This window comes from Macrotis lagotis, chromosome 1 (assembly GCF_037893015.1).
Source record: "Macrotis lagotis isolate mMagLag1 chromosome 1, bilby.v1.9.chrom.fasta, whole genome shotgun sequence".
In the NCBI taxonomy this organism is placed as follows: Eukaryota; Metazoa; Chordata; class Mammalia; order Peramelemorphia; family Peramelidae; genus Macrotis; species Macrotis lagotis.
In genome coordinates this window covers 649,041,249-649,067,396 of record NC_133658.1, presented here as the reverse complement: position 1 = coordinate 649,067,396, position 26,148 = coordinate 649,041,249, and the positions used below count along the sequence as shown (strand labels likewise).

The window sequence follows — 26,148 nt, the reverse complement described above, 5'->3', positions numbered from 1 at the left end:
TAAATTCTTCATTCCTTTTCTCCATATTATCTTAAATATGTGGGGCAGATAATTTCCAAGGATATTTCCAAATGAGGTTTCTCTCCACTCTTGAAAAAAGGTGGGCCATATACAGTAAATGGCCTGTGGTTGAAAGACTTAGCAGGTACTTATATAGTGTTAGGTAGAAACAGATCTGAATTAAGGAAGAAGAGTGAGTAATGGTATCTATGGAATAGACAGCTGTCATTTTGAAAGTCAAACAAGGCAAAAGCACACTCATTGTCCAAGACTTTTTCATAAAAGGCAAGAATGTTTTCGTGTAAAAGAAGAAATTCATTTTGATAATTGAATAAGTTGGAAGTACTGACATAATGGGGATGGACTTGACTCAGGTTGATATTGTATTGTAGCCAATCAATTTTGGTCCAATGTTGAGATGAAATGAGGCATTCATAGGTCATTTAACAGTTTTTTTTAAAGGAGATTTATTTAGCCCTAACATAGAATATTTAATAAAAATACACCAAAGTGTTGCTTAGGGAAACTGTTCCTTCTTCCTCCAATTCTGGACAATGTATGATGACTAGCTCAATCCCAGAATGTCAATCAAATTTGAAGGATCTCAAACCCCTGTAGTTAGTCCTTTCATTAAGACAAGAAAGCCATAGCAATATGGCTAGAAACTAACAGGAAGCTGCATTAAGGAAGTCACAACTTAATTCTTTCCTTCCCTTTCCACTAAAACAAAACTATAAAAGCAACAACAATAAAAACAAGGACAGCCTTGATGGGGGGAGGGTGGGAACTCTGTTGGATTTCAATTTTGTTATAGTCATTATTATATATAATTTGATAATTAACAATAGTAGAAAAAGAACTTTATTTTAATATGCATTGCTAAAAACATTTATGAGGAAATAATTTTATATGGGATGCTTTTGGAAAGAAAATGATCAATGATATAGATTTGAGGACTTAAGATTTGTCAACAAAGTAGAGTCATACCTCCCTTGTGGGGACAGTTTGATGTAACAAAGAGGCAAATACATACATACATATATATATATGCATATATATATTTGTTTAAAAAAATTAGAGAAATGCAAGTGTGAAGAAATGAAGTTTCAAGATTCTAGACATACTATTACCTTATTGAGAAAATCAGGGGGCTGTAAAGCATGATGAAATGTCAGTTAATTTACATATATGTATATTTAACTAGAGGGAAACTAAGAGAGAAATCAAGTAAACTGGCAACTGAGTTATGTTTAAAAAAGTAACATCAATTTTTAGGAGAAATTGGGGGGCAATGGAAGTCTACTGGATGCAACTAGTTTTATATCAAATATCTATGATTTTTATCTTTCTATAATTCTCAATGATGCTAAAATTAGTGCTGTTATCTCTATGAATTTCCATTCTATGCTAAATCTAAAAAAAGGGGTTGGAACAGATTTTAAAGGACTTTAACCTTCAATAATGTTTGTATCTTTCCCTAAAGATAATATGGAGTCATCAAAGCTTCTTAAATAATCTATCATTCAATCAATAAACATCTTATATGTGCCTAACACTTCTAGGTACTGGAAATACAAAGACAAAAAATGATAGTCCTTGCTTTCTAAAAGTTTGCATTTCATTGGGGGAGATAATATGGTCATGCATAGTCAGACTTGCACTTTATAGATATCATTTTGTCAGCTTTGAAGCAAAGGAATCGGAAACAGGAGAGAGACAGAAAAAGAATTGATCCTCTATAATTGTAGGCATTCTTCTGGTCAAGTTGAATAAGTATTAGAGACTAAAAGGGGAAAATGCATACTTGAGCTTGAATAGAAAAGAAAATGAAAAATAAAATTTGAGTTATCATGCAAACTTTATTAGCAAGAAATATAGAAGTAAATATATACCAGTTTAAGAGAATATTTTCCTTTCTGTGAGTTTCCTCAATGCATTCTTCACATCCTTATTTCTCAGGCTGTAGATCAGGGGGTTCAACATGGGAATCACTGTGGTATAAAACACAGAGGACACCTTTTCCTGGGCCAAGTTGCTAATGGAAGCAGGTTTGAGATACATGGACATGAGAGACCCATAAAACACAGTGACTGCCATGAGATGGGAACTACAAGTACTAAAGGCTTTTGACCTGCCCTCTTTGGAATTGATGCGGAGGATACTGGAGAGGATGAAAGCATAAGAAATTATGATTGTAGAGCTGGTTGCTACCATGTTGAATCCACCAATAATGAAAATCAAGAGCTCATCTAGGTCAGTGCTGGAGCAGGAGAGTTTGATGAGAGGAACAATGTCACAGAAGTAATGACTGATTATATTTGACCCACAGAATGGCAACCTCAATATACAACCTGTGTGTATCATTGCATCAATGAAGCCCACAGAAAACACAGAGACCACTAGCAAGGAGCACACTCGAGGAGACATGATGATGTTGTACAACAGGGGACTACAGATGGCAACATAGCGATCATAAGCCATTGCTGCCAGCATATAACACTCAGAAATAACAAAAATGCAGAAGAAGAAGAGTTGGGTCATGCACCTAGGATAGGAGATAGTTTTATCTTTGAATAAGAATCCCACTAGCATTTGGGGGGTTATGACAGAGGAATAACAGACATCTAAAGCAGACAAACTACTAAGGAAATAATACATAGGGGTATGGAGATGAGAACTAAGTCTAATCAGTATGATCATGCCTAGGTTTCCCACTACAGTGACTACATAGATGCCCAAGAAGATGACAAAAAGGGGCAGCTGAAGTTCCGGTTCATCTGTTAGTCCTGAAAGAATAAATATGGTCACTTCAGATTGATTTCCTCTTCCCATTTCCTATGACGGGACCTGTGGGAATGAGAAGAAAGAATCACATTAGAGAGGTATACAACTCTTCCCCTTCTTCTTGGTTCCCTTTCCTCAAAGAAAGGTAAAAATGACTGGGAAACTCTTATCCCTGAACTCTCCTGATCCTGCCACTCCTTCACCACATCCTTGTCCCATGCTTAATGATTTTATTTACTATAAATTAAAATGCCTTAGAATCAAAGAAGAGAAATAATTTGCTTACCAACAGAGGCTTTAAATAGATACGTGATGGACATATTTGCTAACATGAACAAATTAGAATAAGAAATTATCTTTCAGAACAATGAATAGGGAAAGATTTCATAACTGAACAAAAGAATCAAAGAAGATAAAATGGACAGTTTTAGTTAAATAAAATTTTAAAGGTTTTGCATAAATAAAACCAATGAAATTAAAATTAGAAAAGACACAAGTAATTAGGAGAAAAAATTCTTTGCAAGTAAGTTTCTCTCATAAAATTCTCTAGCCATGATCCATAAGGAAATAATTGAAATATATAGGAATAAAAGTCATTTTCTAATGGATAATTATTAAAGGGAAATGAACAAGCAGTTTAGAACAAAATTTCAGTTAACAATAGCCATGTAAAAATTCCCTAAAACATTATTAATTACAGAAATAAAAATTAAAGCAACTCTGAAATTTCATTCTTTAAAGACATTAAAAAGTGAGAAAAGAGTCTTATAGATATAAAATTATTTATAGCAACTCTTTTATGCTAACAAAGAACTAGAAAGGTAACTAGTGACTATGAAGTGAATGACTGAGCAAATTATGGTAGATGAATGAAATAGGATACTATTATACTATAAAAAATGAGGAAGGGGACACTTTCAAAGACACCTGGAATACCTTAAATGCTGAATAAAGTTAGAAAAAAGGAACAATTTATACACTACAACAACATTGTAATGACTATTAGACTTGTAAGAATTAAGAACTCTGTCAACCTAAAGACCAACCATGATTTCAGATGCTCAAAGATGAAGCAGGCCACCCACATCTTGACAGACATTGCAGAATGAGTTTTTCTGGACATTACTAATGCAGGAATTTGTTTTGCTTCACTTCATATGGGTTTTGTTAGTTTTTTTTAATGCAAGGGAAAGAAGGTGAAGAATAGAGAAAATAGATTTTTTGTTCACTAAAACCTTTAATTAAATTTTAAAAAGAAATGGGGGGACTTCCTGTTTAATGTGATTTTAGGGGCACAGAAAAACCTTCTTATCTCCATTTCATAATTTCCTCTATTCCTCTTATACTAGGCTAGAAATTCCTTTGCCAGAAGATAAGTGAGAACAAGTGAGCTTAAATATTAATCAAGTCTAGCAGTCAAAGATAACTTTTAAAGACCTTCCTTTCTCAATCCACTGACACAGTGAGCTCTAAACTCTGGGTACCAAAGTAACCTTTATCAATCCCAAGGAACTGGCTTAAGAATGTGTTACTATCTGGGTCTTACAGCTCCTTATAAGTAAGCAAAAACATGAGAGGTGGAAGGGGTGGTACCCATGGGATTACTGTCTTCAAGAAAGAATGACCAAGGGGCAGCTAGGTGGCACGGTGGTTAGAGCACCAACCTTGGAGTCAGGAGTACCTGAGTTCAAATTCGGCCTCAGACATTTAATAATTACCTAGGCGTGTGGCCTTGGGCAAGCCACTTAACCCCATTACCTTGAGAAATCTAAAAAGCAAACAAAAAAAAAAAAAAAAAAAGAATGACCAAGACCTCCAGTAGGGTAGACAGAGCAAGTAGGTACCCTAGTCTATCATTATAGAGAATATTGCAATAATTCAGGGGAGTGCTAACTTGGATTGATAAAAGTTACCTTGATGCCAGATAAAGTTTGACCAGAATATCAGCTACACCCAAATAGACAACCTCATATAGAGGAGAAAGAGAAGTTAACTTTATCCATTTACAAGTTCTATCAGTCCTGTTGATATCTGTCCAATCATCTTAGTACAGGTCCTTCTCTACCTGGAGGGCCAAGAAATTCATATTTTCTTCAGGTTTCACTCTATTGTGTAATAGAGGGAAGGATACAATATAAATTAATTCAGAAATAATGATAGTAATCTAATATTGATAATTGATGATTTGAGGTTTGCAAAGTGTTTTGCATGCATTATCTCATTTGAGTCTCACAGAAGTCTAGTGATGTGCAGGTATTAATAGGCTCATTTTACATATAAGACAACTGAGGCTTAGTGATGCTAAGTGATTTGCCTATTTCATAGAACCAGTAATTGTCAGAGAGAGGACTTGAATTCAGTCCTTTTGACTCCAGGTCTAGCCCTCTTCCCAAGAAAACAGTGTTGGAATTTCTCTTATGTCCTTATTGCATCTTATATTATGCATAATTATGACTCTCCCTTTTTAAAATGAGCTTCCTGAGGGAAGGACAGAATTTTGGGGAGTTTGGGAGGAAAGAGAGAAGGAGGAGGTGATGGTTATATTCACAGCCCCTAGCACATCACCTTGTTCCTAGTATTTTGTATATATACCTATTGATATAAATAAAAACCCTTCAATTGTATATTGTGTATTTATCATGTACAAGCTCAGTCCAAAAGAAGAAATGAGAAAATGTATCTTACCCCCTTTTTTTGCAGGGTTGAGGGGACAGGGGAGGAATGAATCTGTATTATTGCATATGCTATTAGACACAGTTGATGGATTGATTAGCTTTGCTGAATGGCTTCCCACCCCTACCCCCACCCCTTTCTTGTCTCTTCTTTGTTACAGACAACCATTATAAATAGGTTAGTGAAGATACTGAGTAGAGGTCCTGTCAGAAAGGAATTGGAATAAAGTCTGAGACACATTTACTGTGCAACCTGGAAAAGGTTGTGTCTTGGACACTCAAGAATTTTGACACAAATAAAGTCATCGGTCTTAACTACCACCAGCATCACCACCATCATCACTATCATCACTATCACTACCCAAAATAGATAACTTATGATCAAAATTCAATGGAAAGTCCTAGGCAGAAAATTGTCAGGAATAAAAAAGTTGTGAGAAACAAAGAAAATGCATGTAAAACATTTGTAACTTTAAAACAATATGCAAACCTATCATTATTATTATTTTGTACTATTTATTATTATTATTAATTATGAGTAAGAAGATATACAAAATTGATTTATATAATCTAAGAACTGAGAAATCTGAACATCATAACTAGAAAACTCACCTTCTTCTACCCTGGTGTGGCAATAGAAATCTCTCCTCTACTGTCTTTTTTTTCAGTCACTCAACAATCTCACATCCTCTTCATCAAGAAGCAAAAGCATTTGTTCTTGGAATCCTATCTTATCCATAATGCCTCAACACCTACTTCACCACAGTATCATCTTCCTGAGACACACCACAGTGAGCTCATGAGTTCCATTTTTTGTTTGGGTATTTTAGGTCTATAAATACTGAGTCAGTTGGTCCCTAAGGTGTTTTTCATCTCCCAAGAGCCAGCTGTGTTTTTGTAAAACAATGATTTTCCCAAGCATTTTTTTTTCAATGAGACAACCTCCTTTGAAAATGAGCAAAGCCAGAGATGACATAGTGCCATCTAGTCTGGGATTAGATATTGTTTTTGTTTTCAGATTCCATGATTCACACTAGGTAAGAAAAAGAAAAACCTATTGATTAAAATTTATAGAATCTAGACTAAGCAAATTTTTATTTGTAAAGGTAAGAGAAAGTCTTCCCCATACAATGCTACTATCCCACTTTCCTTTCCCTCCCCATGTTAATATAAAAACATTTGACTTGAGTCAGAATATGTAGGTCAAATGGTTATGGATTTTGTTTCAGAAGGGACCTTAGAAAACAGTCTAACCTTCTTATTTTACAGATTGGGAAATTGAGGTATAGATTATTACTTGACTTGAGTCACTCAGAAAATAAGTGGCAAACAGAATTGAACCCATAACATCTAACTCCTATGGGCTCTTCTGGTTTGTGTCCATTGCTGGCAAAAAGAGCACTGGTTTTATTGTCAGAAATTCTGGGTTCAAATTCTTCTTTATATGCTCATTTCCTTTGTGATCTGAGTCAAGTTTATCTTTCATGGGCTAGCTACAAAATAGACTAGTTAGCATCTGAAGTCTCTTTCAGTTCCTTTTTGAGGATCAATGATCCTATGATTCATGGCTTTCTGTTTGTTGTCAGTTCTAGAGAACTGCTGCTCTACAATCCATCAAAAATAACCTGACTCTTGTATCCCATACTTGCCTATTCCTCTAACTTCCAAAATGCTGACCACCAGATCAAAATGGGTGCTCATCACCAACTCACAAAACCATCTAATAAGGTGCAGAAATATTATAATCAATGTTGATGCAGGAAGCCCTATGTACATTGATGAAACCGCAGGACTTTTAAACTTTAAACTAAGTTCTGAACACTGTGCAACCATGAATGCAGCCTACTGACTTTCCTACCTCTCATTTATGCTCTAAGGATCATCGAACTTTTCCTTCCATCCTCTTTTCAGTTGATCTCTCCCTCAATTAGAAGGTGAGCCCCTTGAAAGCATGAACTCTCTAATATCTTTAGATCTCAACTGCATAGCAAAGTGATTGTCATTTGATAAATTCCTACTGAATACCTTTCTCCTATTTCTATATTCTTATATTGATTTTAGGTTACATGTAGCAAATTATTTACCCCCAAAACAATTTCTGCTATCCTATCCAGTGCTAGGGTCCCATGGGATATCCACTACCCAGATAGAGGTCAGTTCTGGAAATACAAACTACGTTTAATATTATGAGCAAAATATAACTTAAAAGACTAAAAGATGACTTTAGCATTCCCAAGTCAAATTCTCCATGTTGCTATTCCCCACCATTAATATGACTGCAGTAAAAATAATTTGTAGATATTCATAGCATGAATTCCTCCTTCAAGGTACATAAGAAAATTAGTAATTTACTATTAGCCCTATCTAAACCAATATGGATGTATGTAATGTATACAAAATGAAGGTAACTGAACCACATTGCCAGATGAGCAAAAAATATCATACAGTTTCCACCACTGACATGCTGTGAATATCTGAAAAAAATAGATGGCAAAATTAAGGCAAAAAGTAATTTGGTGAAAGTAATCTGGGAAATAGACATCAATACTGGCTAATCTTTGAAGCATAATCCCCTATTATAATGGGAACTTTCTGTGATGAGCTTTCCTTACACTCAAATAATTCCAATTTACTGTACCCAAATTCCCATCCTGTCAAGGCAAAGTGACTGGATTGCCCTTCCCACCCCACACACATATTTCCTCAGGGTGTACTTTTGGATTGTTCATCTATTTTAAAGGCTGATCTTTTCATTCATTTTGATTTGATCTCACCTGGATACAAATTGGGATGAGGGCACAATTCTTCACTCAAGCCCCTACCCATCTCTGGGGAATTTCCCCTATTAAATGGGACCCTGAGCTAGATCATAGTGGCAACACTAAGGGCATACTTCCTGGAACCCAATTAAAAAAGGTTTTGTTGGGTATTAATGGGAGAAAGCAAGTCAACATAAAGAGAAGGCTCAGCTTTACCCCTCAAAGACCCAAGACTATATGTATGGACTGGAAAAGTTGAGTGTCCAAGAATTTGCAGAAATGGGCAAACTGACTTGGGAATATTTATGGAAACCCCTAGCCTAATTAACAGAGGTCCCAACTTTGGTTTAGTATATTAAGCTTTAGAATTATGGTTTAAATCCCACAAGAGGACCTGGTCAGACTCCTGAGGGAGAAAAATCCTGAATTAGAAAAATGATTGTTCCATGATCCTCTGCCTAATGTTGAGGAGAAAAACTTTTAATTGTACCCATTGGGACAGTTCAGTGATTTGCACAGGCATGCTTTGAGCATTAATGTTTCTACTTCCAAGGTCAGCCTGAGGAAATTGTAGTACATATAAGCTTTCTCAAATAGGTTTTAGACCTACACATGGAAAATCAGCTCTACTTCTTCATGGGTGCTTTGTTTCCTTTTGATCTGTTTTTAAGTTTGGGGTAAAAGTGACCTCTCCTCCTACAGATGGAAAGAGTTGGTGTTCTAGCTAGAGTCTGAGAATCTGGCCACCTCTGATCAATCTGTATCTCTCAGAATAGGTAAATTCATTTTTTTTGGAGAGAGGAAGAAGAACTAGTTATCAAGGCAATTCTCCCAAAGTTGGTTATCCTCTGAATCACAGAATATCAGAATTTTAGGGGTTCTCAGAAGCTATCTATTGCTATCTTTAATGGACTGGGAATCTGTACAATTAGCCACCCATAATAAGTGGCAACCCAGCTTCCACTAAGAGACCTCCAATGATAAGAAACTGCTTTGAGGAAACCCTCAGGTTGGGTTCCTATAGACCATGTGGAGTATTTCTCCAATCAGTGGTCCAAAGACTAGAGGTCAAATAAAGTGAACAGCCAAACTGAAAGAAAAAGAATGTTATTAGAACACCAAGCCCACTTAGTGTATATAATCACTTAGAAGCATTCTCTGTGAATTTAAGTGAATAAAATATACTGTTCTGTCATACAAGGAAAGTTTGTCAGGGCCCTCTTTGCTAACCTGTTAGTATTCTCATCTTATCTGCAGTTCTCTTAGAGTTGACCAGAAAGCCCCTCCCAGAGGAAAGAACAAGGCTGTCATTTTAGTCACACAAAATGTTTCCATGAATGATGCATCTTTTCTCCCTTCACAGTCTACTGTTTTCATTCTATTATAGAATAAATACTTAAAACTTCTTTATGAGTTTTTCCTTACTTCAAATTTAGATCTATAATTCTGCATTTTTACATGTATTGATCCTTCTGGCCATTCTCTAAGGCCAAGTAGAACCAAGATAATCTTTCATTCACATTATACTTCATCAAACAGTTCAAATGGTCCCTTAAGGGACACTTAATCCTTTTAGCTCTGGAATTTCCATTCTAGAATCTGGTCTGTTCTTACTGGTAATGTACCACAAAGGACCATTATATTTATTGGATCCCAGACATACTTCATCCTCCACCTTGGTCATCTTCTTTCCATAACTATTGCCAATGTTATTTTTGATAAATAAGGTAAACTGAGAGATAATAGTCTGAGAATTATCAGTTTATTAGTTAGGCTAACAGTAAGCAATAAATTGGTTTAATGGCCTATCTCAATGATCAAAGACCACAAAGTAAGCTACTAGACTCAATAAATTTGGGGGTGGAGATTCAGAACATGATAGGTAGGGAAAGACCATGAAATTAGTTACAGGGAAGATATTATCACAGAGATGAAAACAACATGGGGGGGGGCAATTGAGATTAAGTGACCTGCCCAGGGTCACATAGCTAGTAAGAGTCTGAATCTGAACTGAACTCAGGGCCAGTACTCTATTCTCTGTATCATCCAACTGCTCCTCATTATTGGTTATTTTAAAGAAAGTAGACCAGTGCCCAAGTGAGACTAGTAACCACTCCTCTCAGGCACTCAAGGGGACCCATTTAATGGGACCCATTGTTTCATGGACCCCATCCATATCTTGCAGACCTTGTTAGTGGACCCAACTTAACAGACCTGCTGAGACCTAGAAGGGTTATTTTTAGGGAAATAACCCCCCCTTACTTGTACAAGTTTATTTAAGGACACCTTGTGGAAATATACTAGATCAACTTCAAAAGCTAAGATGATAGTTCAAAGTTTTTCTTTTAATTATACCTTTAAATTAATATAAAGAGAATGATAAATTCCCAATTTCAACTTTAGCAAGATACCTTTAGAGACACAGACACAATTATTAAATTAAAACTGCATAAAATCAATTATATTATAAAAATATCAATTTTGATCTTTTTCAGCATTAAATTAAATTACAAACTCCTATTCATATTCAGGGTGCTCTACAATATTGTTCCAACTTGAAGACAGAAATCATGTGCCCTTGAGTTTTTCCTTCTTCAAGCTAAGATAGGCCTAGTTTCTTTAATTCTTTATGAATTCTTTAATGAATCCTGATGTATCATCAGCCCTAGCTCATGAGTCATTAGTTAACTCGATGAAAACCAATTTCTAGGTTGGGTATTGTAAACAAGATCCATTCTTTGAGGAAGTAGATAGAATAAATGAAGAAGAAATAGCTTAATATGCATCTAGATAGACATTTGAGGAGTGGTTCAAAATGGAGAGAGGAATGATAGCTTAAGAGTTTCCCTTTACATGCATGAGCCTATACTTGTCTACCCTATGGATGAACAGTAAGTGAAAATTTGTTAGTAATCCACAGACCATCTGTAGATTACTGTATATTATCAGGTAGATTACTTCCTCTGGAGAGTGGGTAATGAATGGAAGCAGGGTTCTCTCATATATCAGCAGAGCAATGGCCAAGGAAAGACAACCATAAGAGGAATCAGATCCCCAGAGAATAGGTTCCTCATTGGACTGGAAATTGGTCAGGAAAAGATCATAAGTAAAAAAGTAAATAGAGGATAATTGGGAGTGAATGGAAAACACCCACTTGTGCTTCATATTTCATTCCAGTCCTCTCCTAGCCATCCATTCTACCTGCTACTTACTCTATAGATCCCTGGACCTTGCCATCTACCTTGTTGCAGCTTCATGCTAAGATACTTCTCCCTCTTAGTCTTGAAAATCTAACCCTGTGATATTTTCCCAACATATTTTTCCAATTTCAAGCATGCTTCATATTTAGCCCCCTTCTTGGTATTCCCTTGTCCCTGATTCTCCCCCAACCCAACCCCTTCCAGCTTTGCAACCAAAATTAAATCAACAAAGTCATTGCTTTAAAAATGGCATGTGCATCCACACCCTTTGACTCCATTTGTCACAACTATGATTTCCACTATCAAAACACTCTACTCTGGCCACTCCCCTATCAATTGTCTGCCCCATTAGATGTACATCCTTCATGAGAGGTAGTATCTCTAATTTTCAGCATTTAACTGGGATGGTAAGTGTTTAATAAATGCTTTTTTCATTAACTGATTGAAACTTTCATTCATTCCTTCTAAGAGAATGAAAGCTTGAGTTCTAATTGAACTGTATCTGTGAAATCTTAGATTGGGAATGCAATGGAAAGAATGAAAATTTTGGTGTCAGAAAAATTGAATTTGAATCCAAAATTAACTGTTTTCTATCTGTGTGATATTTGGCAAGTTGCCTAACCTTTCTAGGTCTGGTATCTATAAAATGAATAGACTGAACTAGATTTCTAAGTTGTCTTTCAATTCAAAGTTTATTATCTTACAGTAAAGGCTACCTGCATTTGAAAGAAGATATAAGCCTGCAACTCATGCGGTAGTTGTTTTAACCTATATGTTTTTAATTCTATGTTTCTAAAGGTGTGTTTAAAGAAAATACTCAAATGGAAACATACTTGTCTGATTGACTCAGTATATGTTGTGCTTATGAAATTAAGTCTTTTTAAATACAACACAAAGGGCCAAGGGTTGAAACAAAACTGGATAAATCCACACAGACCACACCTTTAAACTAAGGAGATGAAAACTCATCCATCATCCTGTCACCTCCTTGCCTACAGAAATTCTCAATATCAATAAAATACAAACTATTTTTTTGATATTCAAAATCTTTTATAAAATTGATATCAAACAAATAGAAGCAAGGACCTCTAAATAATACAGAAGGATCCTAAAGGGTTACAAATTGACTTAGAAAACTATTATTAATGTTATTTATATTCTAGTTCTGCCAACAGGTTGGGTTAGATAGCCTACCATATAGATCTCACATACTACCACCAACTCACAAAGGAGTGCATAGAGTTGAGAACACAAATTACTGGCTCTCTGAGAACTTGAGTTTTCTCAAACTGCCCTTTCAACTTAGGAAGAGCACATGCACAATTAGAAAGAAGATATAGGTATAGTATCAGACAACTGAAAAGAAGTACCTTTTGCTGGTTATACTCATTACAGCATGATGATGACTTAACGATGATATGATGATGACATGATGATGACATGATGACATGAAGATGACATTCTTGCCATATTAGTCACCATATTCTGTAGGTTCTCTGCTTCATCAATATGATATACAGAATCTATTAAAATGGTTATTGTACTTTGTACTCAAAGAGAACCAAACTGTCTATGGATTGAACCTAGCATAATGAAAGAGGAAATTACTTAGATGAGCCCAGCATTTCAAGGAACTGCTCTTCTACTTTGTTGACTTTGGAAAGCTTTGTTCTGAAAACTGCCTGATCATATCCTTTGGCCATTTATCAATTGGGGAATAACTCAAATTCTTATAAAATTTGATTCTGTTCTCTATATGTTTAAGAAATGAGACTTTCATTAGAGAAACTTGCTGTAAAATTTGTTCTCCAGAATTGTTGGATGAGTTCATGACTTTGACAGTACATTAGTGTTTCAATTCCTCCACATCCCATCCAGAATTTGTCATTTTGCTTTTCTTTCATGTTAAACAGTCTGATGGGCATAAGGTAGCACTTGTGAGTTGTTTTAATTTGCATTTTACAAATCAATATTGATTTAGAGCATTTGTTTTGTCAAATAGATTTTTTCCCAAAAGTTTAGATTTTTACATTTATCAAAGATTAGATTACTATTGTCATTTATTTTTGTGTATTCTCTACTTAATCTATTCTGCTGATCCCCCACTGAATTCCTTAATTACTTACCAAATACTTTTGATTCAGTTTTTGATCTGGTATGGCTAGACTACCTTCCTTTGCATTTTTTCATTAATTCCCTTGATTATCTTGACCTTTTGTTTTTCCAGACGAATTTTACTATTTTTTCTAACTCTATAAAATAATTTTTCATAGTTCCATTGGTATGTCCCTGAAAAACATATGAAGTAGAATCATCATTTTTATTATATTATCATGAGCAATTATTATTTTTCTCATTTTATAGATCTAACTTGTATAAAAAATGTTTTATAATTGTGTTCATAAAGTCCTTGGGTTTGTTTTAGCATTATTTTATATTGTCTAGAGATGCATTAATGGAATTTTTCTTTCTATCTCTTCTTGCTGAGCTTTGTTGATAATGTATATAAATACTCTTGATTTATTTGGGTTTATTCTATATCCTGCAACTTTGCTAAAAATTTTTGTTTCAACTATTATTTTAATTGATTTTCTATGGTCCTCTAAGCATACCATCAAATCATCTGCAAAGAGTAATAGTTTTTTCATTTCCTATTCTAATTCCTTCCATTTCTTTTTATCCTTTTATTGCTTAAGTTAACATTTCTAGCACAGTAGTGAATAATTGTGGTAATAATGGGCATCCTTTGTTTCATTCCTCATCTTATTGGGAAGGCTTTTAACATCTCCATTACAGATAAAGCTTGCTGATGGTTTTAGATAGATATTACTTATCATTTTAAAGAAAGTTTCATCCATTCCTAAGATCTCTATTGTTTTTAATAGGAATGAGTGCTATATTTTGTCAAAAGCTTTTTCTGCATCTATGGAAATAATCATATAATTTCTGTTGGTTTTGTTATTGATATGATTAATAATTCTGTTTTCCTAATACTGAACTAGTCTAGAATTTCTGGTATAGATCCCATCTAGTCATAGTGTATGATTTTTATGATATAATTCTGTAATCTCTTTATTAGTATTTTAGTTTAAAATTTACATCAATATTCATTAATAAAATTGTCTATAGTTTTCTTTCTTTGTCTTTGTTCTTTCTGACTTAGGTATCAGAAACCTATTTTGTTGCAAAAAAATTAATGAATTCATAGGTCAATGACCAGAAAGATAGCTAGTCTTTCATAAGTTGTTTAACCAAATGAATTCCTTCTTAAATAATTTCAGGCATATTTGGAGAATATAAATGAATTCCTAAAGAATACTCATGGTGGGAGAGGAAGAAGAAGAGCAAATGAACTCTTAATTAAGGCAACTATATAAAAAAGGAGTTTCAAAGATGTTTGACCTTTGAGGCATCAATGGAATGGGTATATTCCCCACAGTGACCTGTTTGAAAAGAACAAGACTACCTTAGAGAACAAAGCAGTAATTTTTCATTCTCAGGCTGGCCAGCCCAGAATTCTGTCATCACCAATCTCTCTCTCTCTCCCTTCCCAATCAATTTTCTATGGGTTTAGAGAATATACTATTTGCCTTCGCAAAACATATTAGGAGGGTAAGTGTAATGGGGAGAACATGAATCATATAATGAATTCTAAGTCAAATAGAAATGACTTGATTTATCTATGGCATTTTCCTCCTCCATTAGAGCAGATAATTGAGGCTGTTATGTGTAGACTGGAAAATGTATCCCTGATCTGTTTCTTTCAAAGTGATGTACTAAGTTTTTGTCTCTTCATCCTTCCCCACAGGACCATTCCTGTCTTCAAAATGAACCAGGGCATTTCAAGACTTGGCATCAAGCCAGTCCAGAATAGAAGGCAGGGAGGAACTGAGAAGTTCAAGATGATGAGAAGGTAATTCATGTATAGCAAAAACAGGACTAAAATCAGAGGAAAAGAGGAAGCTGACCAGTTACAAATGGTAATGATTATAGAGGGAATTGAGAGTCATGCATCATTATCTAGAACTAGAAATGATTTTAGAGTTCAACCTATTAAAAAAACCTACCAAATAAATAATCAGAAAACACAAATTACCTAGGAATAAATTCCCTATCTGACAAGAACTGCTGGAAAAACTAAAAGGCCATCTGGAAGCAATTAGACTAAGACAAACATCTTATACCATATTACACAAATAAATGTAAAATGGATATACAATCTTATATTAAAGATCATACTGTAAAAAACTAAAAGAGAAGTAGATTACATACTTTTCACAACTAACAGTATGAGATTAATTCTTAATCAAACAAGGAAGAGGGGCAATTACAAGAAATAAAATAGATAATTTTGATTACCTTATGTTGAAAAGTTTTTCCACAATCAAAAATCATTGAATTGATGATGGAGCAGTCAACTGAGAAAAATCTTTATATTTAATATCTCTAAAAAGTGTTTGGTATACATACATATATATATGTATGTATATACATATCTGACCTAATCAAAAAGACTTTCTATAATAAATAAGTGATCAGAGGATATGAACAAACAGTTCTCAAAAGGAAAATGTCACACTTTTAACAATCATATGAATTACAAAATAAATAAATAAATAAAGTCGTATGAATTAATTTTCCAGATCTCAGGTAATAAAAATAAAAGTTTAAATCAAAACAAATTGAGGTTCTACTTCATACCCAGAAAATTGTCAAAATTGACAAAAGGTGGGAATAGTACCTGTTAGAATGGTGGGAAAAAGACATTTTTCTAGCTAAAGAAATTGTGAATGAATACTACCATTCTAGAAAGCAAATTGTAATTAAATTAAGTAGCTAAAAGTCCACACACTTCCATGTGTATGTAGAGACACACAAACATATATACATACATGTGTGTTTGTGTGTATTTGTAATATAGGTATTCCAAAAGTCTCAGTACAGTTCTAAGCTATAAAAGCTATAAAAGTTTACATACAAACATATATACAACCATGCATATAAACATACATTCACATGCACACCCAGCAAAACACACCTTTAAGGCATAAGTGGCATTGTATAGTCACTCTTTCCTTATCTTTGTTCCCTTGACTTAAGTTTGTTTACTATATATACTCTATCAGAAGGAGGTTCTCATAGGTTTTTAAATATAATAAATAATTACAATAAATGATCATATAGAATAGAAATAGAAATTCAATCAGGAGAAAGAATAAAATAATGTCTGACATGGGCATAGAAATTTAAGATTTATAAAACTCTTTAAATAAGTTATGTCACTCATGGCAAATAATGTAGCAGAACAAAACTAAGATTCTGAGAGGTCATATATGGTCAGCAAATCTCAAAGAATAGGTTTCTTCTAAGTCAAATACAATGTTCCTTCTACTACCTCATTAATTTTTTCTTTAAATTCTGCTAGTAATTCCTGATTTCATTTCTTTACTGAGCACTGAAGTTAATGTAACAGAAACTCACTCAAACAGATGATTGAGGCTAAAGTTTATAAGAGGAATGCAAAAACCATAGAGAAAGGAGACAGCTGGGTGGCACAGAGCCCCAAACCTGTAGTCAGGAGGACCTGAGTTCAAATCTGATTCACTTAATAATTGCCTAGCTGTGTGACCATGGGCAAGTCACTTAACCCCATTGCCTTGACCAAAAAAAACTATAGAGAAATAAAATATCAGGGGGGGAAAGTAGACTGTAATGAGCTGTGAAAGTTCTTCTGGGAAAAACAAAAATAGTCCTTTCCTAAGGTCCTTCTGGATTATCCTTTGGAATTTCCAATTAGGGAATGGAGACAGAGAGAGACTCTCTGATCCTATTAGCCTCAGGGAAAAAAGAAGCAAAAAACACACCCTTTCACACATGACCAATATGTGTAATTGTTTTGACTGACATACTTGTTTCAAAATAGATTATACATTAAGTCAATTCAGTGGGATTAGTAATTGCTGTCAACCACAATGCCTACACCTCCATAGCACATACTCATGCTTTTGCCTTCCAAGCTTCTTTCTAAGTCAGAGAGAGAGAGAAAGAGTAAGAGAGAGAGACAAAAAGAGAGACAGGCAGAGACAGACAGAGAGAGAGAGAGAGAGAGAGAGAGAGAGAGAGAGAGAGAGAGAGAGAATAAAACAATATATAAAATCTCATTTTTCAAGTCAAGAGATTACAGACTATGAAATAAGCAGATTCTTCTCAAAAGAATTGCAAACTATTCTTAACCCTATTTGCCTTGCAAAAACCTTAAAAAAAATGCAAACTATTAACAATCATATGTTAACCATATGAACCATACCAACAAGTAACTCCAAATCACTAAAAATAAAAATATTTTTTAAAAACCCTGAGATTTCTCCTCAAACTCAACAAACTGATAAAAATGACAAAAAATGTAAATTTTCAGTTATGGGTGGAGAGAATGAAGATATATGAATGCATAATTGGTGAAGTATCTGTCCAGCCATTCTAGATGTCACTTGGAATTTTCCTTTTTAAAAGACTCTCTCTCTCTCTCTCTCTCTCTCTCTCTCTCTCTCTCTCTCTCTCTCTCTCTCTCTCTCTCTCTCTCTCTCTCTCTCTCTCTCTCTCTCTCTCTCTCCTTCTCTCTCTCTCTCTCTCTCTCTCTCTCACACACACACACACACACACACACAAACACACACACATGTGCACAGACACACACACACAAACACATATATCTTAGAGACTATGTAGTCAAATATATATTAGTCTCTTCTTTTCAATTCTCAAATTATTTTATTCAGAGATAGTCTGTATTGTAGAGTGTTTGTCCAAAACAAGGACCCATAAGAGAAACTATTCAGGTTTTCATAGCTACTTCTAATCTCACAATGAACCTGAACATCTTTGTGATTGTGTATTTATGTGTGTACAAACAATCTTTGTATTACCAAAAATAGAAATATTGCTTATCCATCAACTGCAAAATGTAATGGAATATTGGAGGCATCTACATGCCTTGGTTGATATATCACTGGGCCTAGAGTCAGAAAGACCTGACTGATATCAGACATTTATTATTTGTGTGACCTTGAACAAGTCATTTAACTTCTAACCACTGGAGAAGAAAATGGCAAACCACTCCAGTCTCTTTGACAAGAAAATCCCATAGATAGTATGGTCTCAACAACTACAACAAAACAAAATGTTATTACATTGTAAGAAATGATAAGTATGAAGAATTAGGAGACACACATGAAAATTTATATGAACTCAAATGAACTGGAAGTAAGTAGAACCAAGAGAACAATTTACATAATATATACAGTAATGTATAACATAATCAACAACTGGTGAATTAGAATTTCTGAAAGCTAACAATGGAGCATGCCTCTTTCCTTTCTGCAGAGATAGAGTAGATTAGAGGCAGAAGAAACCAAATTATTTCATATATGTCCAATGTATTGTTTCACTTTCCTGTCTTTTGTTAGCAGGACTCAAAGGATTATACTAAGGAATGGGAGGAAATTATCAAATGAAATTGATAAATTAATAAGCTAAAACAGCAAAACATTTACCTAAAACAATCAGACAAAAGTTGAAGGAATTACAGATACTTAGAAGACTTGTGGAATGAGTCCCAGTTTCTACCTGGTTATCTTCTGTAGAAGACATTGTCTTATTCTGCTTAACCCAAATGGGCAAAAAGTGGAGCAACAGATGAAAGTTCCACAGAGATAGAGTTGAGTTCAATGTAAGGGAAAACTCCTTAGCAATTAGAACTAATACATAGTGTGATATGTTGCTTCAAGAAGCAATGTTTCTTTCACTGTGAGTCTTCCAGTAGAAACTGAATGATACAGGCTTTTATATCTATTTCTAATCCCACATGTCCCTGAGTAACAGTTATATAGCAAGGCTCTTAGGTTACTCTTCCACCTCCATTTCCAGGAACTGGTAGGATTTCCAGAGATCAGTTATTGCTCCATCTCAACTCACTGTTCTATGTGTATCCCTGAGTGGCTGTCACTACTGCTTCCAGTCCCAATTCAGTATTTTCCTCCTCATATCAATAAACCAGTGATTTCTCTAACAGCATCTCACCACTTATTATTAGCTTCCTGGTATATTTTTACTATCTTCTCAATATTTTCCATAAACAATTAATATCAATTAGGTTTATCAAAGAAACATTTACTGAGAGATATAGAAAGAAGTACAAGCATTCCCCTAAATTGAAAAAGTCTCCTCTCTACCATTTCATTCTTGGGGGAGAGTGGACTCAGATTTAAATAGTCAGTACAAATATTCTTCTTGCCTATTCACTTCCAAATACAGTATAGATGATAGACAGGAATCTCCAAGTTTAATATTAAAATTGAAACAAACTAGATTAATTAAGAGCCATTTCCAATAAATAGGTGGTTGAATAATATGAATGGGTAGTTCTCAAATGAAGAAACATATGCTATCAACAGTCATATTAAAGAACATTAACCAAGTCAATAATAATTAGAAAAATGTAATACTTGATTCTGGACAGTCTTCCTGAATTCAAATCTAGCTTTGTTATCCTGGATAAGTCATTTGACTCCGTTTGCCTCAATTTCTTTATCTGTAAAATAAGCCAGAGAAGGAAATGGCAAACCACTTTAGTATTTCTGCTAAGAAACCCTAGATGGGATCACAAAGAGTCAGAAACAACTGAACATCAATAAAATGATTGAAGCCAGTCAGTCCACAAGATTAAACTGCTAGTTAATCCATTCTTGGGCCTCTTATTCCAGGTAATTCTTCCATCTAATTTGAGTTCCAACTAGTAAGTTTTGAAATTTGCAAATGTGTAGTCTAATATACAGTAATTCATAATTCATTCTCTCAATCACCTAAGAGTAAAATAAAAGAATGAACAACAAGAGAGACAGAAGAAACAAAAATATACTCATGGCGATATAATGGTCTAGGAAAAGAAACACAAAGACCAAGACCCCATCTCCCACTCAGAGGCCCTCAGCAGCTCTTCCTTCAATCACCACCATGTCAGAGAGAGTGCAAGTTCCCCAATTGGAGCCCACTTGGTTCAGGTTCAGTGGCAAATTTAAAGGTCCTTTTTTCACCCAAGTGGTCAAGGCTAAGTCACAGAGTATCTGTACATGTTTTAATTTGAGCCAGAACTCCCCTATTGTATATCAGCCTGTAGCATAGGTTCACCAAACCGTCCATGTGGGTTAGCAGGAAGTACAGCATGCTACATCTACTCTAATACCTGGGTAATTGTTAGCCAGGTTCCCAATCTAGGTATCATGGACATCTACAGAGAACTGTCTTCCTTAGTCCTCCTGATGAAAGACACCCTCATAAAGTTGACCTCTCCATCTTTCTATTGTACCAGGTCTCCCTTGACATACAAGGTAATTTACAAATTCTTCAAGGAAATCTTCCTCTTATATAGTCTCCCACTCCACAATATGTTGATTTATGGCCCCTCCCAATGCAGCTTTGGTATGCTTGATTCACTGCCTGTTTTCTCATCATTGAAAATGCAATAGCTAATTAATGAAAATTGACAAAATACTAAAATAAAACTTTTACTACTACATATTTAATTTTACTGGATAAAGAAATACTTCCCTATTACCTAAGAAATTATGCTACATTAATATGATCCTATTCTCTGCATTAAATTTCTTCCAAACAATTACTTTGACTCTCAGTTTTTCTTTATAGTCACCATTCATAGAGTGAGTTCATCAATAAACAGCTTCCTATAAATCACAGTTAAAACTCTACCTTCTTCAAGAAGTTTTTCCTAATCTTTCCAAATGCTAGTGTCTTTCTTCTGTTGATTATCTCCAGTTTATCTTTTATCCTGTTTTGACATAGATGTTTTCACGTTTTCCCCCCATTATACTATGAGCTCCTTAAGAGCAAATATGATCTTTTACTTCTTAGGTGCTAAGCATAATGTTTGGCACATAGTAGGCATTTAATAAAATGATTGTCAACTTACTATTAACATGGAAAAACAAGAAGCAACTTAGATAAATGTGCAAGATATGGTACAAGCAGTCAAAGTCACTGTAAGAGTGAAATTTAAGAACCCCCAGGCAAGTCTTTATAAGTAGCTTTGAGTACATAGAATCTCCATATGAAGAGATTCATAGAAAACTTAATATCTTATCCAAATTTTAACCTATGTGGCCTATTTAATACAATCTGCCTCATTAACTTTCACAATCAATTAGGAAAATATCAAAGTTAATTTCTTTAATGCAATTATCATATCCAAGGTATAATAAAATTAATACAAAAATATAAGAATTAGAGTCATTTCCCCATTAGATAAGTTGTCAAGTGAAATGAGCAGGTAGTTCTCAAATAAACAAACACAAGGATGAATAACGATATGGGGAAAGTGTTCCAAATCAATAATAATTAGAGATATGCAAACAACTCTAAAGTTCTACCCCATATACATCAAAATGACAAAGATAACTCAAATGTAAAAATGAGCTAGAGAAGGAAATGACAAACAGCTCTAGCATCTTTGCCAACATCATCCCAAAAGGGGTCACAAAGAGTCAGGCACAATGGAAATAATTGAACAACAAGAATACCGACAACAGGGGCAGCTAGGTTGCACAATGGATAGAGCACCAGCCCTGGAATCAGGAGTACCTGAGTTCAAATTTGGCCTCAGACACTTAATAATTACCTGTGTGGCCTTGGGCAAGCCATTTAACCCCATTTGCCTTGCAAAAAAAAAAAGAATACCAACAACAAAAAAATTTTATGATTTCATCAGTTCAGAAGCTCCCATGAACAATGAAGATTACAACTTATCCATTCCTAATTAACCTGTGCAACGCTGATTCATATCTTCCTTCTTGCCAATGGAAATCCACCCAACATGCTTGATATCTCTCTTAGTTTCTCCTGATATTCATATAGTTCCTCAATAATGTTATTTATTGCTTTTCTTCAGCACTTTCATATATATTTTAGCCCACTCATGCCCCCCATATGCATCTTAATTTCTCTCTGGTTTGTTTTTAATCCTTTAGAGGTCATTATATTCCATGCCTCATAGCATATTGAAAAAAATTAAAGAATATTAGTGTTGAAAGATAGTCTTCTGTTTTCATAGGAAGATTGACCTGAGGGATGGAACTCTGCAATTTCCCAAAGAAAATTCCACCCATGCTTCTCCTTGTGTTCAACTTTTCTGTCTTACCCTCATATAAACCCTAACAGACAGTTATACACTGTGTCCATTCAAATGCATATTGAAATCCAGACAGTAAAAGTCTTCTTCCATTTAAGTATTTTTTCTGGTTGGATAGATGAACCAAACTCATTTGATTGATTATAACTCTCTTCCAAAGGACTCTGAAATGTTCTGGGACTTGATGCAATCAGCATAAACCAAAATGGAGAAAGGATCACAGAAATTACATTGATACTGACTACAGTATTTTATCCTGAAATTTAATGAATGTACATTGATTGTCATAACAAGGAGACCAAAAGTGTCTCTTAAGTCATATAATACTCAAGTCAACAAACATCTGACTTACTTACCAAATGGAGAAGGATGTTTGCCAAAGACAGCACTAACTACATTAGAGTAGAAATTTGTTTGTAAATTCTTATGAAAAAGAATGATGGACAAATGTAAGCAGAATTTTCTCATAAAGCTGTATTTGAGATACATCTTGAGAAATTTCCCCTCCAAGGTCACTATGACCAGAATAAAATGATTACTACATTTGAGTATGCTAGTGTAGGTCATCAAGAGTATTACCCCAACTGGTACACTATTGAGGTGTGTTCCCTGAAGGTCATTGACTATATTGCCCCCTCAACGTTCTAGGGATAAACCTAAAGGGTTATAAGGATGCATTTCTAATGTTATTGGGTTAAAAAAAATACACATTCTGGTGTATTTACCCCATTATAAATTATTACTTACTGGTTGGTAAGTTAGTATCTCCCCATTGATTAAGGCAGTCATTAGCATTCTTCTGTTAATTTAACCATCAGTTTTCAAAAATGAATGTTACTGGGAAAATATAGGAAGAGTAGTTCTGCAGCATCCTCTCTCCAATCCAGGGTCATACTCTTTCCTCTCCCACCTTGAGAACTCTAAGAGACTTGTATAAAGCATTCACACTACCAGTTCACTCACTATATGCTGTATGCAAGGTTCTACCGCAAGATATGATGTATGGCGTTGTTCTGTACAAGTTGTCCTTAAACATGCCAGTAAACTCAAGTATGAACTCCAGTTCCCAATCAGAATCCTGCAATATGCTTCTTACAAGAACCAAAGAGAAACATATAGAGTAAAGGTACAAGACTGGAGCAGAATATATTATGTTTCAACTGAACAATACTAAACATGTATTCACCAAGCAGTATAACATCCTAATCCCTAGAGGAGAAGCTAAATGAGTTACAGGAAGACATAAACAGCAAAATAATACTAGTAGGGATCTCAAACTCCCTCTCTCAGTATTAAACAAATCTACTCATAAAATAAACAAGAAAGAAGTTAAGGAGGTGAATAGAGTGTTAGCTAAACTAGAAATTATAGATCTCTGAAAAAGCATTGAATGGGGGGTGGCTAGGTGGCACAGTGGATAAAGCACCAGCCCTGGAGTCAGGAGTACCTGGGTTCAAATCTGGTCTCAGACACTTAATAATTACCTATCTGTGTGGCCTTGGGCAAGCCACTCAACCCCATTTGCCTTGCAAAAACCTAAAAAAAATGGGTACAGGAGTTAGACATAAAAGACAATATTATAGGCAAACTAGGAGTACAAAGAATAGTTTACCTGTCAGATCAATGGAAAAGGAAGCAGTTTATGTCCAAGGAAGAGAGATGGAAAACATCATTAAAAACAAACTGGATAACTTTGATTGCATTAAATTAAAAGACTTTTGCACAAATAAAACCACTATAATCAAGATCAACAGAAATGTAGTAAATTGGGAAACAATTTTTACAAATAGTGTTTCTGACAAAGGACTCATTTCTAAAATATATAGAGAACTGAGTAAAATTTAAAAAAAAAAACAAGCCATTCCACAATCAAATGATTTGGAAAGACAATTTGCAGATGAGGAAATAAAAGCTATCCATAGTCATATGAAAAATTGCTCTAAATCCTTACTGATTAGAGAAATGCAAATTAAAACAACTCTGGGCTATCACCTCACACTTATCAGATAGGTCAATATGGCTAAAAAGGAAAATGATCAATGTTGAAGTGGATGTGAGAAAACTGGGACATTAATGCATTGTTAGTGAAGTTCTGAACTGATCCAACCTTTCTGAAGAGCAATTTGCTATTATGCGCAAAGGGCAATAAACTGCATACCCTTTGATCTAGTAATACCACTACTAGGTCTGAAAACCAAAGAAATCATAAAAATGGGTAAAAAACCCACATGTACAAAAATATTTAGAGCAACTGTTTTCATAGTGGCAAAGAACTGGAAATTGAGGGGATGCCTATCAATTGGGGAATGATTGAACAAAATTTGGAATATGAATGTGATGGAACACTGTTGCTCTATAAGAAATCATGAAGGACAGGACTTTAGAATAGCCTGGAAAGACTTACATGAATTGATGCAGAGTGAAGTGAGCAGAACTAGAAAAACATTACCCACACTATCAGCAACATAGGGTGATGATCAACTATGATGATCTTGAACATTTCAGCAGTATAATAATCAAAAACAATTCTAAAGGATTTGTGGTAGAAAATGCCATCCAAATCCAGAGATGGTCTAAATGTAGACCAAACTTTATTATCTTCAATTTTTAAAAGTTGTCTTAGGTATTATGTCTTTTTTTCTCTCTAATGTTTTCCCATTTGAATTTGATTCTTCTTTTACAACATGATTAATATTATCTGTATTTAGTATGATTTTTTTCTGTCAGAGGAAGGGAGAGAAAAATATAAAACTCAAAACCTTGACAAAATTTATTATTGAAAATGACCATTGCATGTAGTTGGAAAAATAAATAAATAAAATATTTAATGGGAAAAAAAGTATTGCCATGGAAGGAAGGAAACAAGCATTTATTAAGGTGTATACATTACAAAAACTATCTCATTTTAGTCTCACAACAACCTTAAATAAAAGAAGATATTATTCCATTTTATATTTGAAAAAACTGAGGCAGAAAGTATTTAAGAAACTTGCCCAATACCACAGTGTCTACAACTGGACACTTCAGCTTGCCTTGGTGCTGACTATGTGCTGGTAATATATATGATATCTCATATCCTTAATCACCAGCTTATGAATCCACTTTTTTTCCTTCCCTTCCACTGACTTCCTTGAGTCTCTATCTTCCCAAAGCTGGCCCAAAACCTGGAGGCCAACACAATCCTGAATAATGATAAAAAAAAACCTTCCTTCATTCTTCACTTTGTATGCTCCTTAATGATAAAAGATCTTTCCATTCTTATATCTCACATAAAACTTCACATCCCTCTTATATCTCTAAATTTTTAGCCTTCATTTTTATTGTATTGTTATTACCTACCATTTGTTGGACAGATTATTGTTCCATTATAGTTTTTGTTCTCCACAATTAGGGACTATCTTAATCTTTTGTCTTTCCAAGAACCTAGCACCATCCTTTGTACATAATGAATCATAATTGAATAAATGACCCCTCCGTTTCTATATCTCCCTCTCTCTCTCTGTTCTGTCTCTCCAGATTCCTTCCCTTACACAAGG

The 26,148-nt window shown here is 34.6% G+C and overlaps 1 protein-coding gene across 2 annotated transcripts; it reads right to left on the bottom strand.

Annotated features, from left to right (window-relative positions):
• Positions 1 to 1,852: 1,852 nt before the first annotated feature.
• OR8D4 (olfactory receptor family 8 subfamily D member 4) lies at positions 1,853 to 26,148 on the bottom strand. 2 transcript variants are annotated; one of them, XM_074215337.1, is made up of 3 exons: positions 25,952 to 26,148; positions 13,542 to 13,704; positions 1,853 to 2,847 (listed from the first exon to the last, which is right to left on the bottom strand). In XM_074215337.1, the coding sequence occupies exon 3, from the start codon at positions 2,830 to 2,832 to the stop codon at positions 1,897 to 1,899; it is 936 nt and encodes a 311-aa protein (XP_074071438.1). In that variant the 5' UTR covers positions 2,833 to 2,847; positions 13,542 to 13,704; positions 25,952 to 26,148; the 3' UTR covers positions 1,853 to 1,896. The 2 variants fall into 2 exon arrangements, with proteins under 2 accessions (XP_074071438.1, XP_074071437.1); XM_074215336.1 differs by lacking the exon at positions 13,542 to 13,704 and having other exon boundaries at positions 25,952 to 26,147.

Bases quoted from the DNA above. Each gene is read 5' to 3' on its own strand.
- OR8D4 (XM_074215337.1), bottom strand. From the start codon at position 2,832: ATGGGAAGAGGAAATCAATCTGAAGTGACCATATTTATTCTTTCAGGA.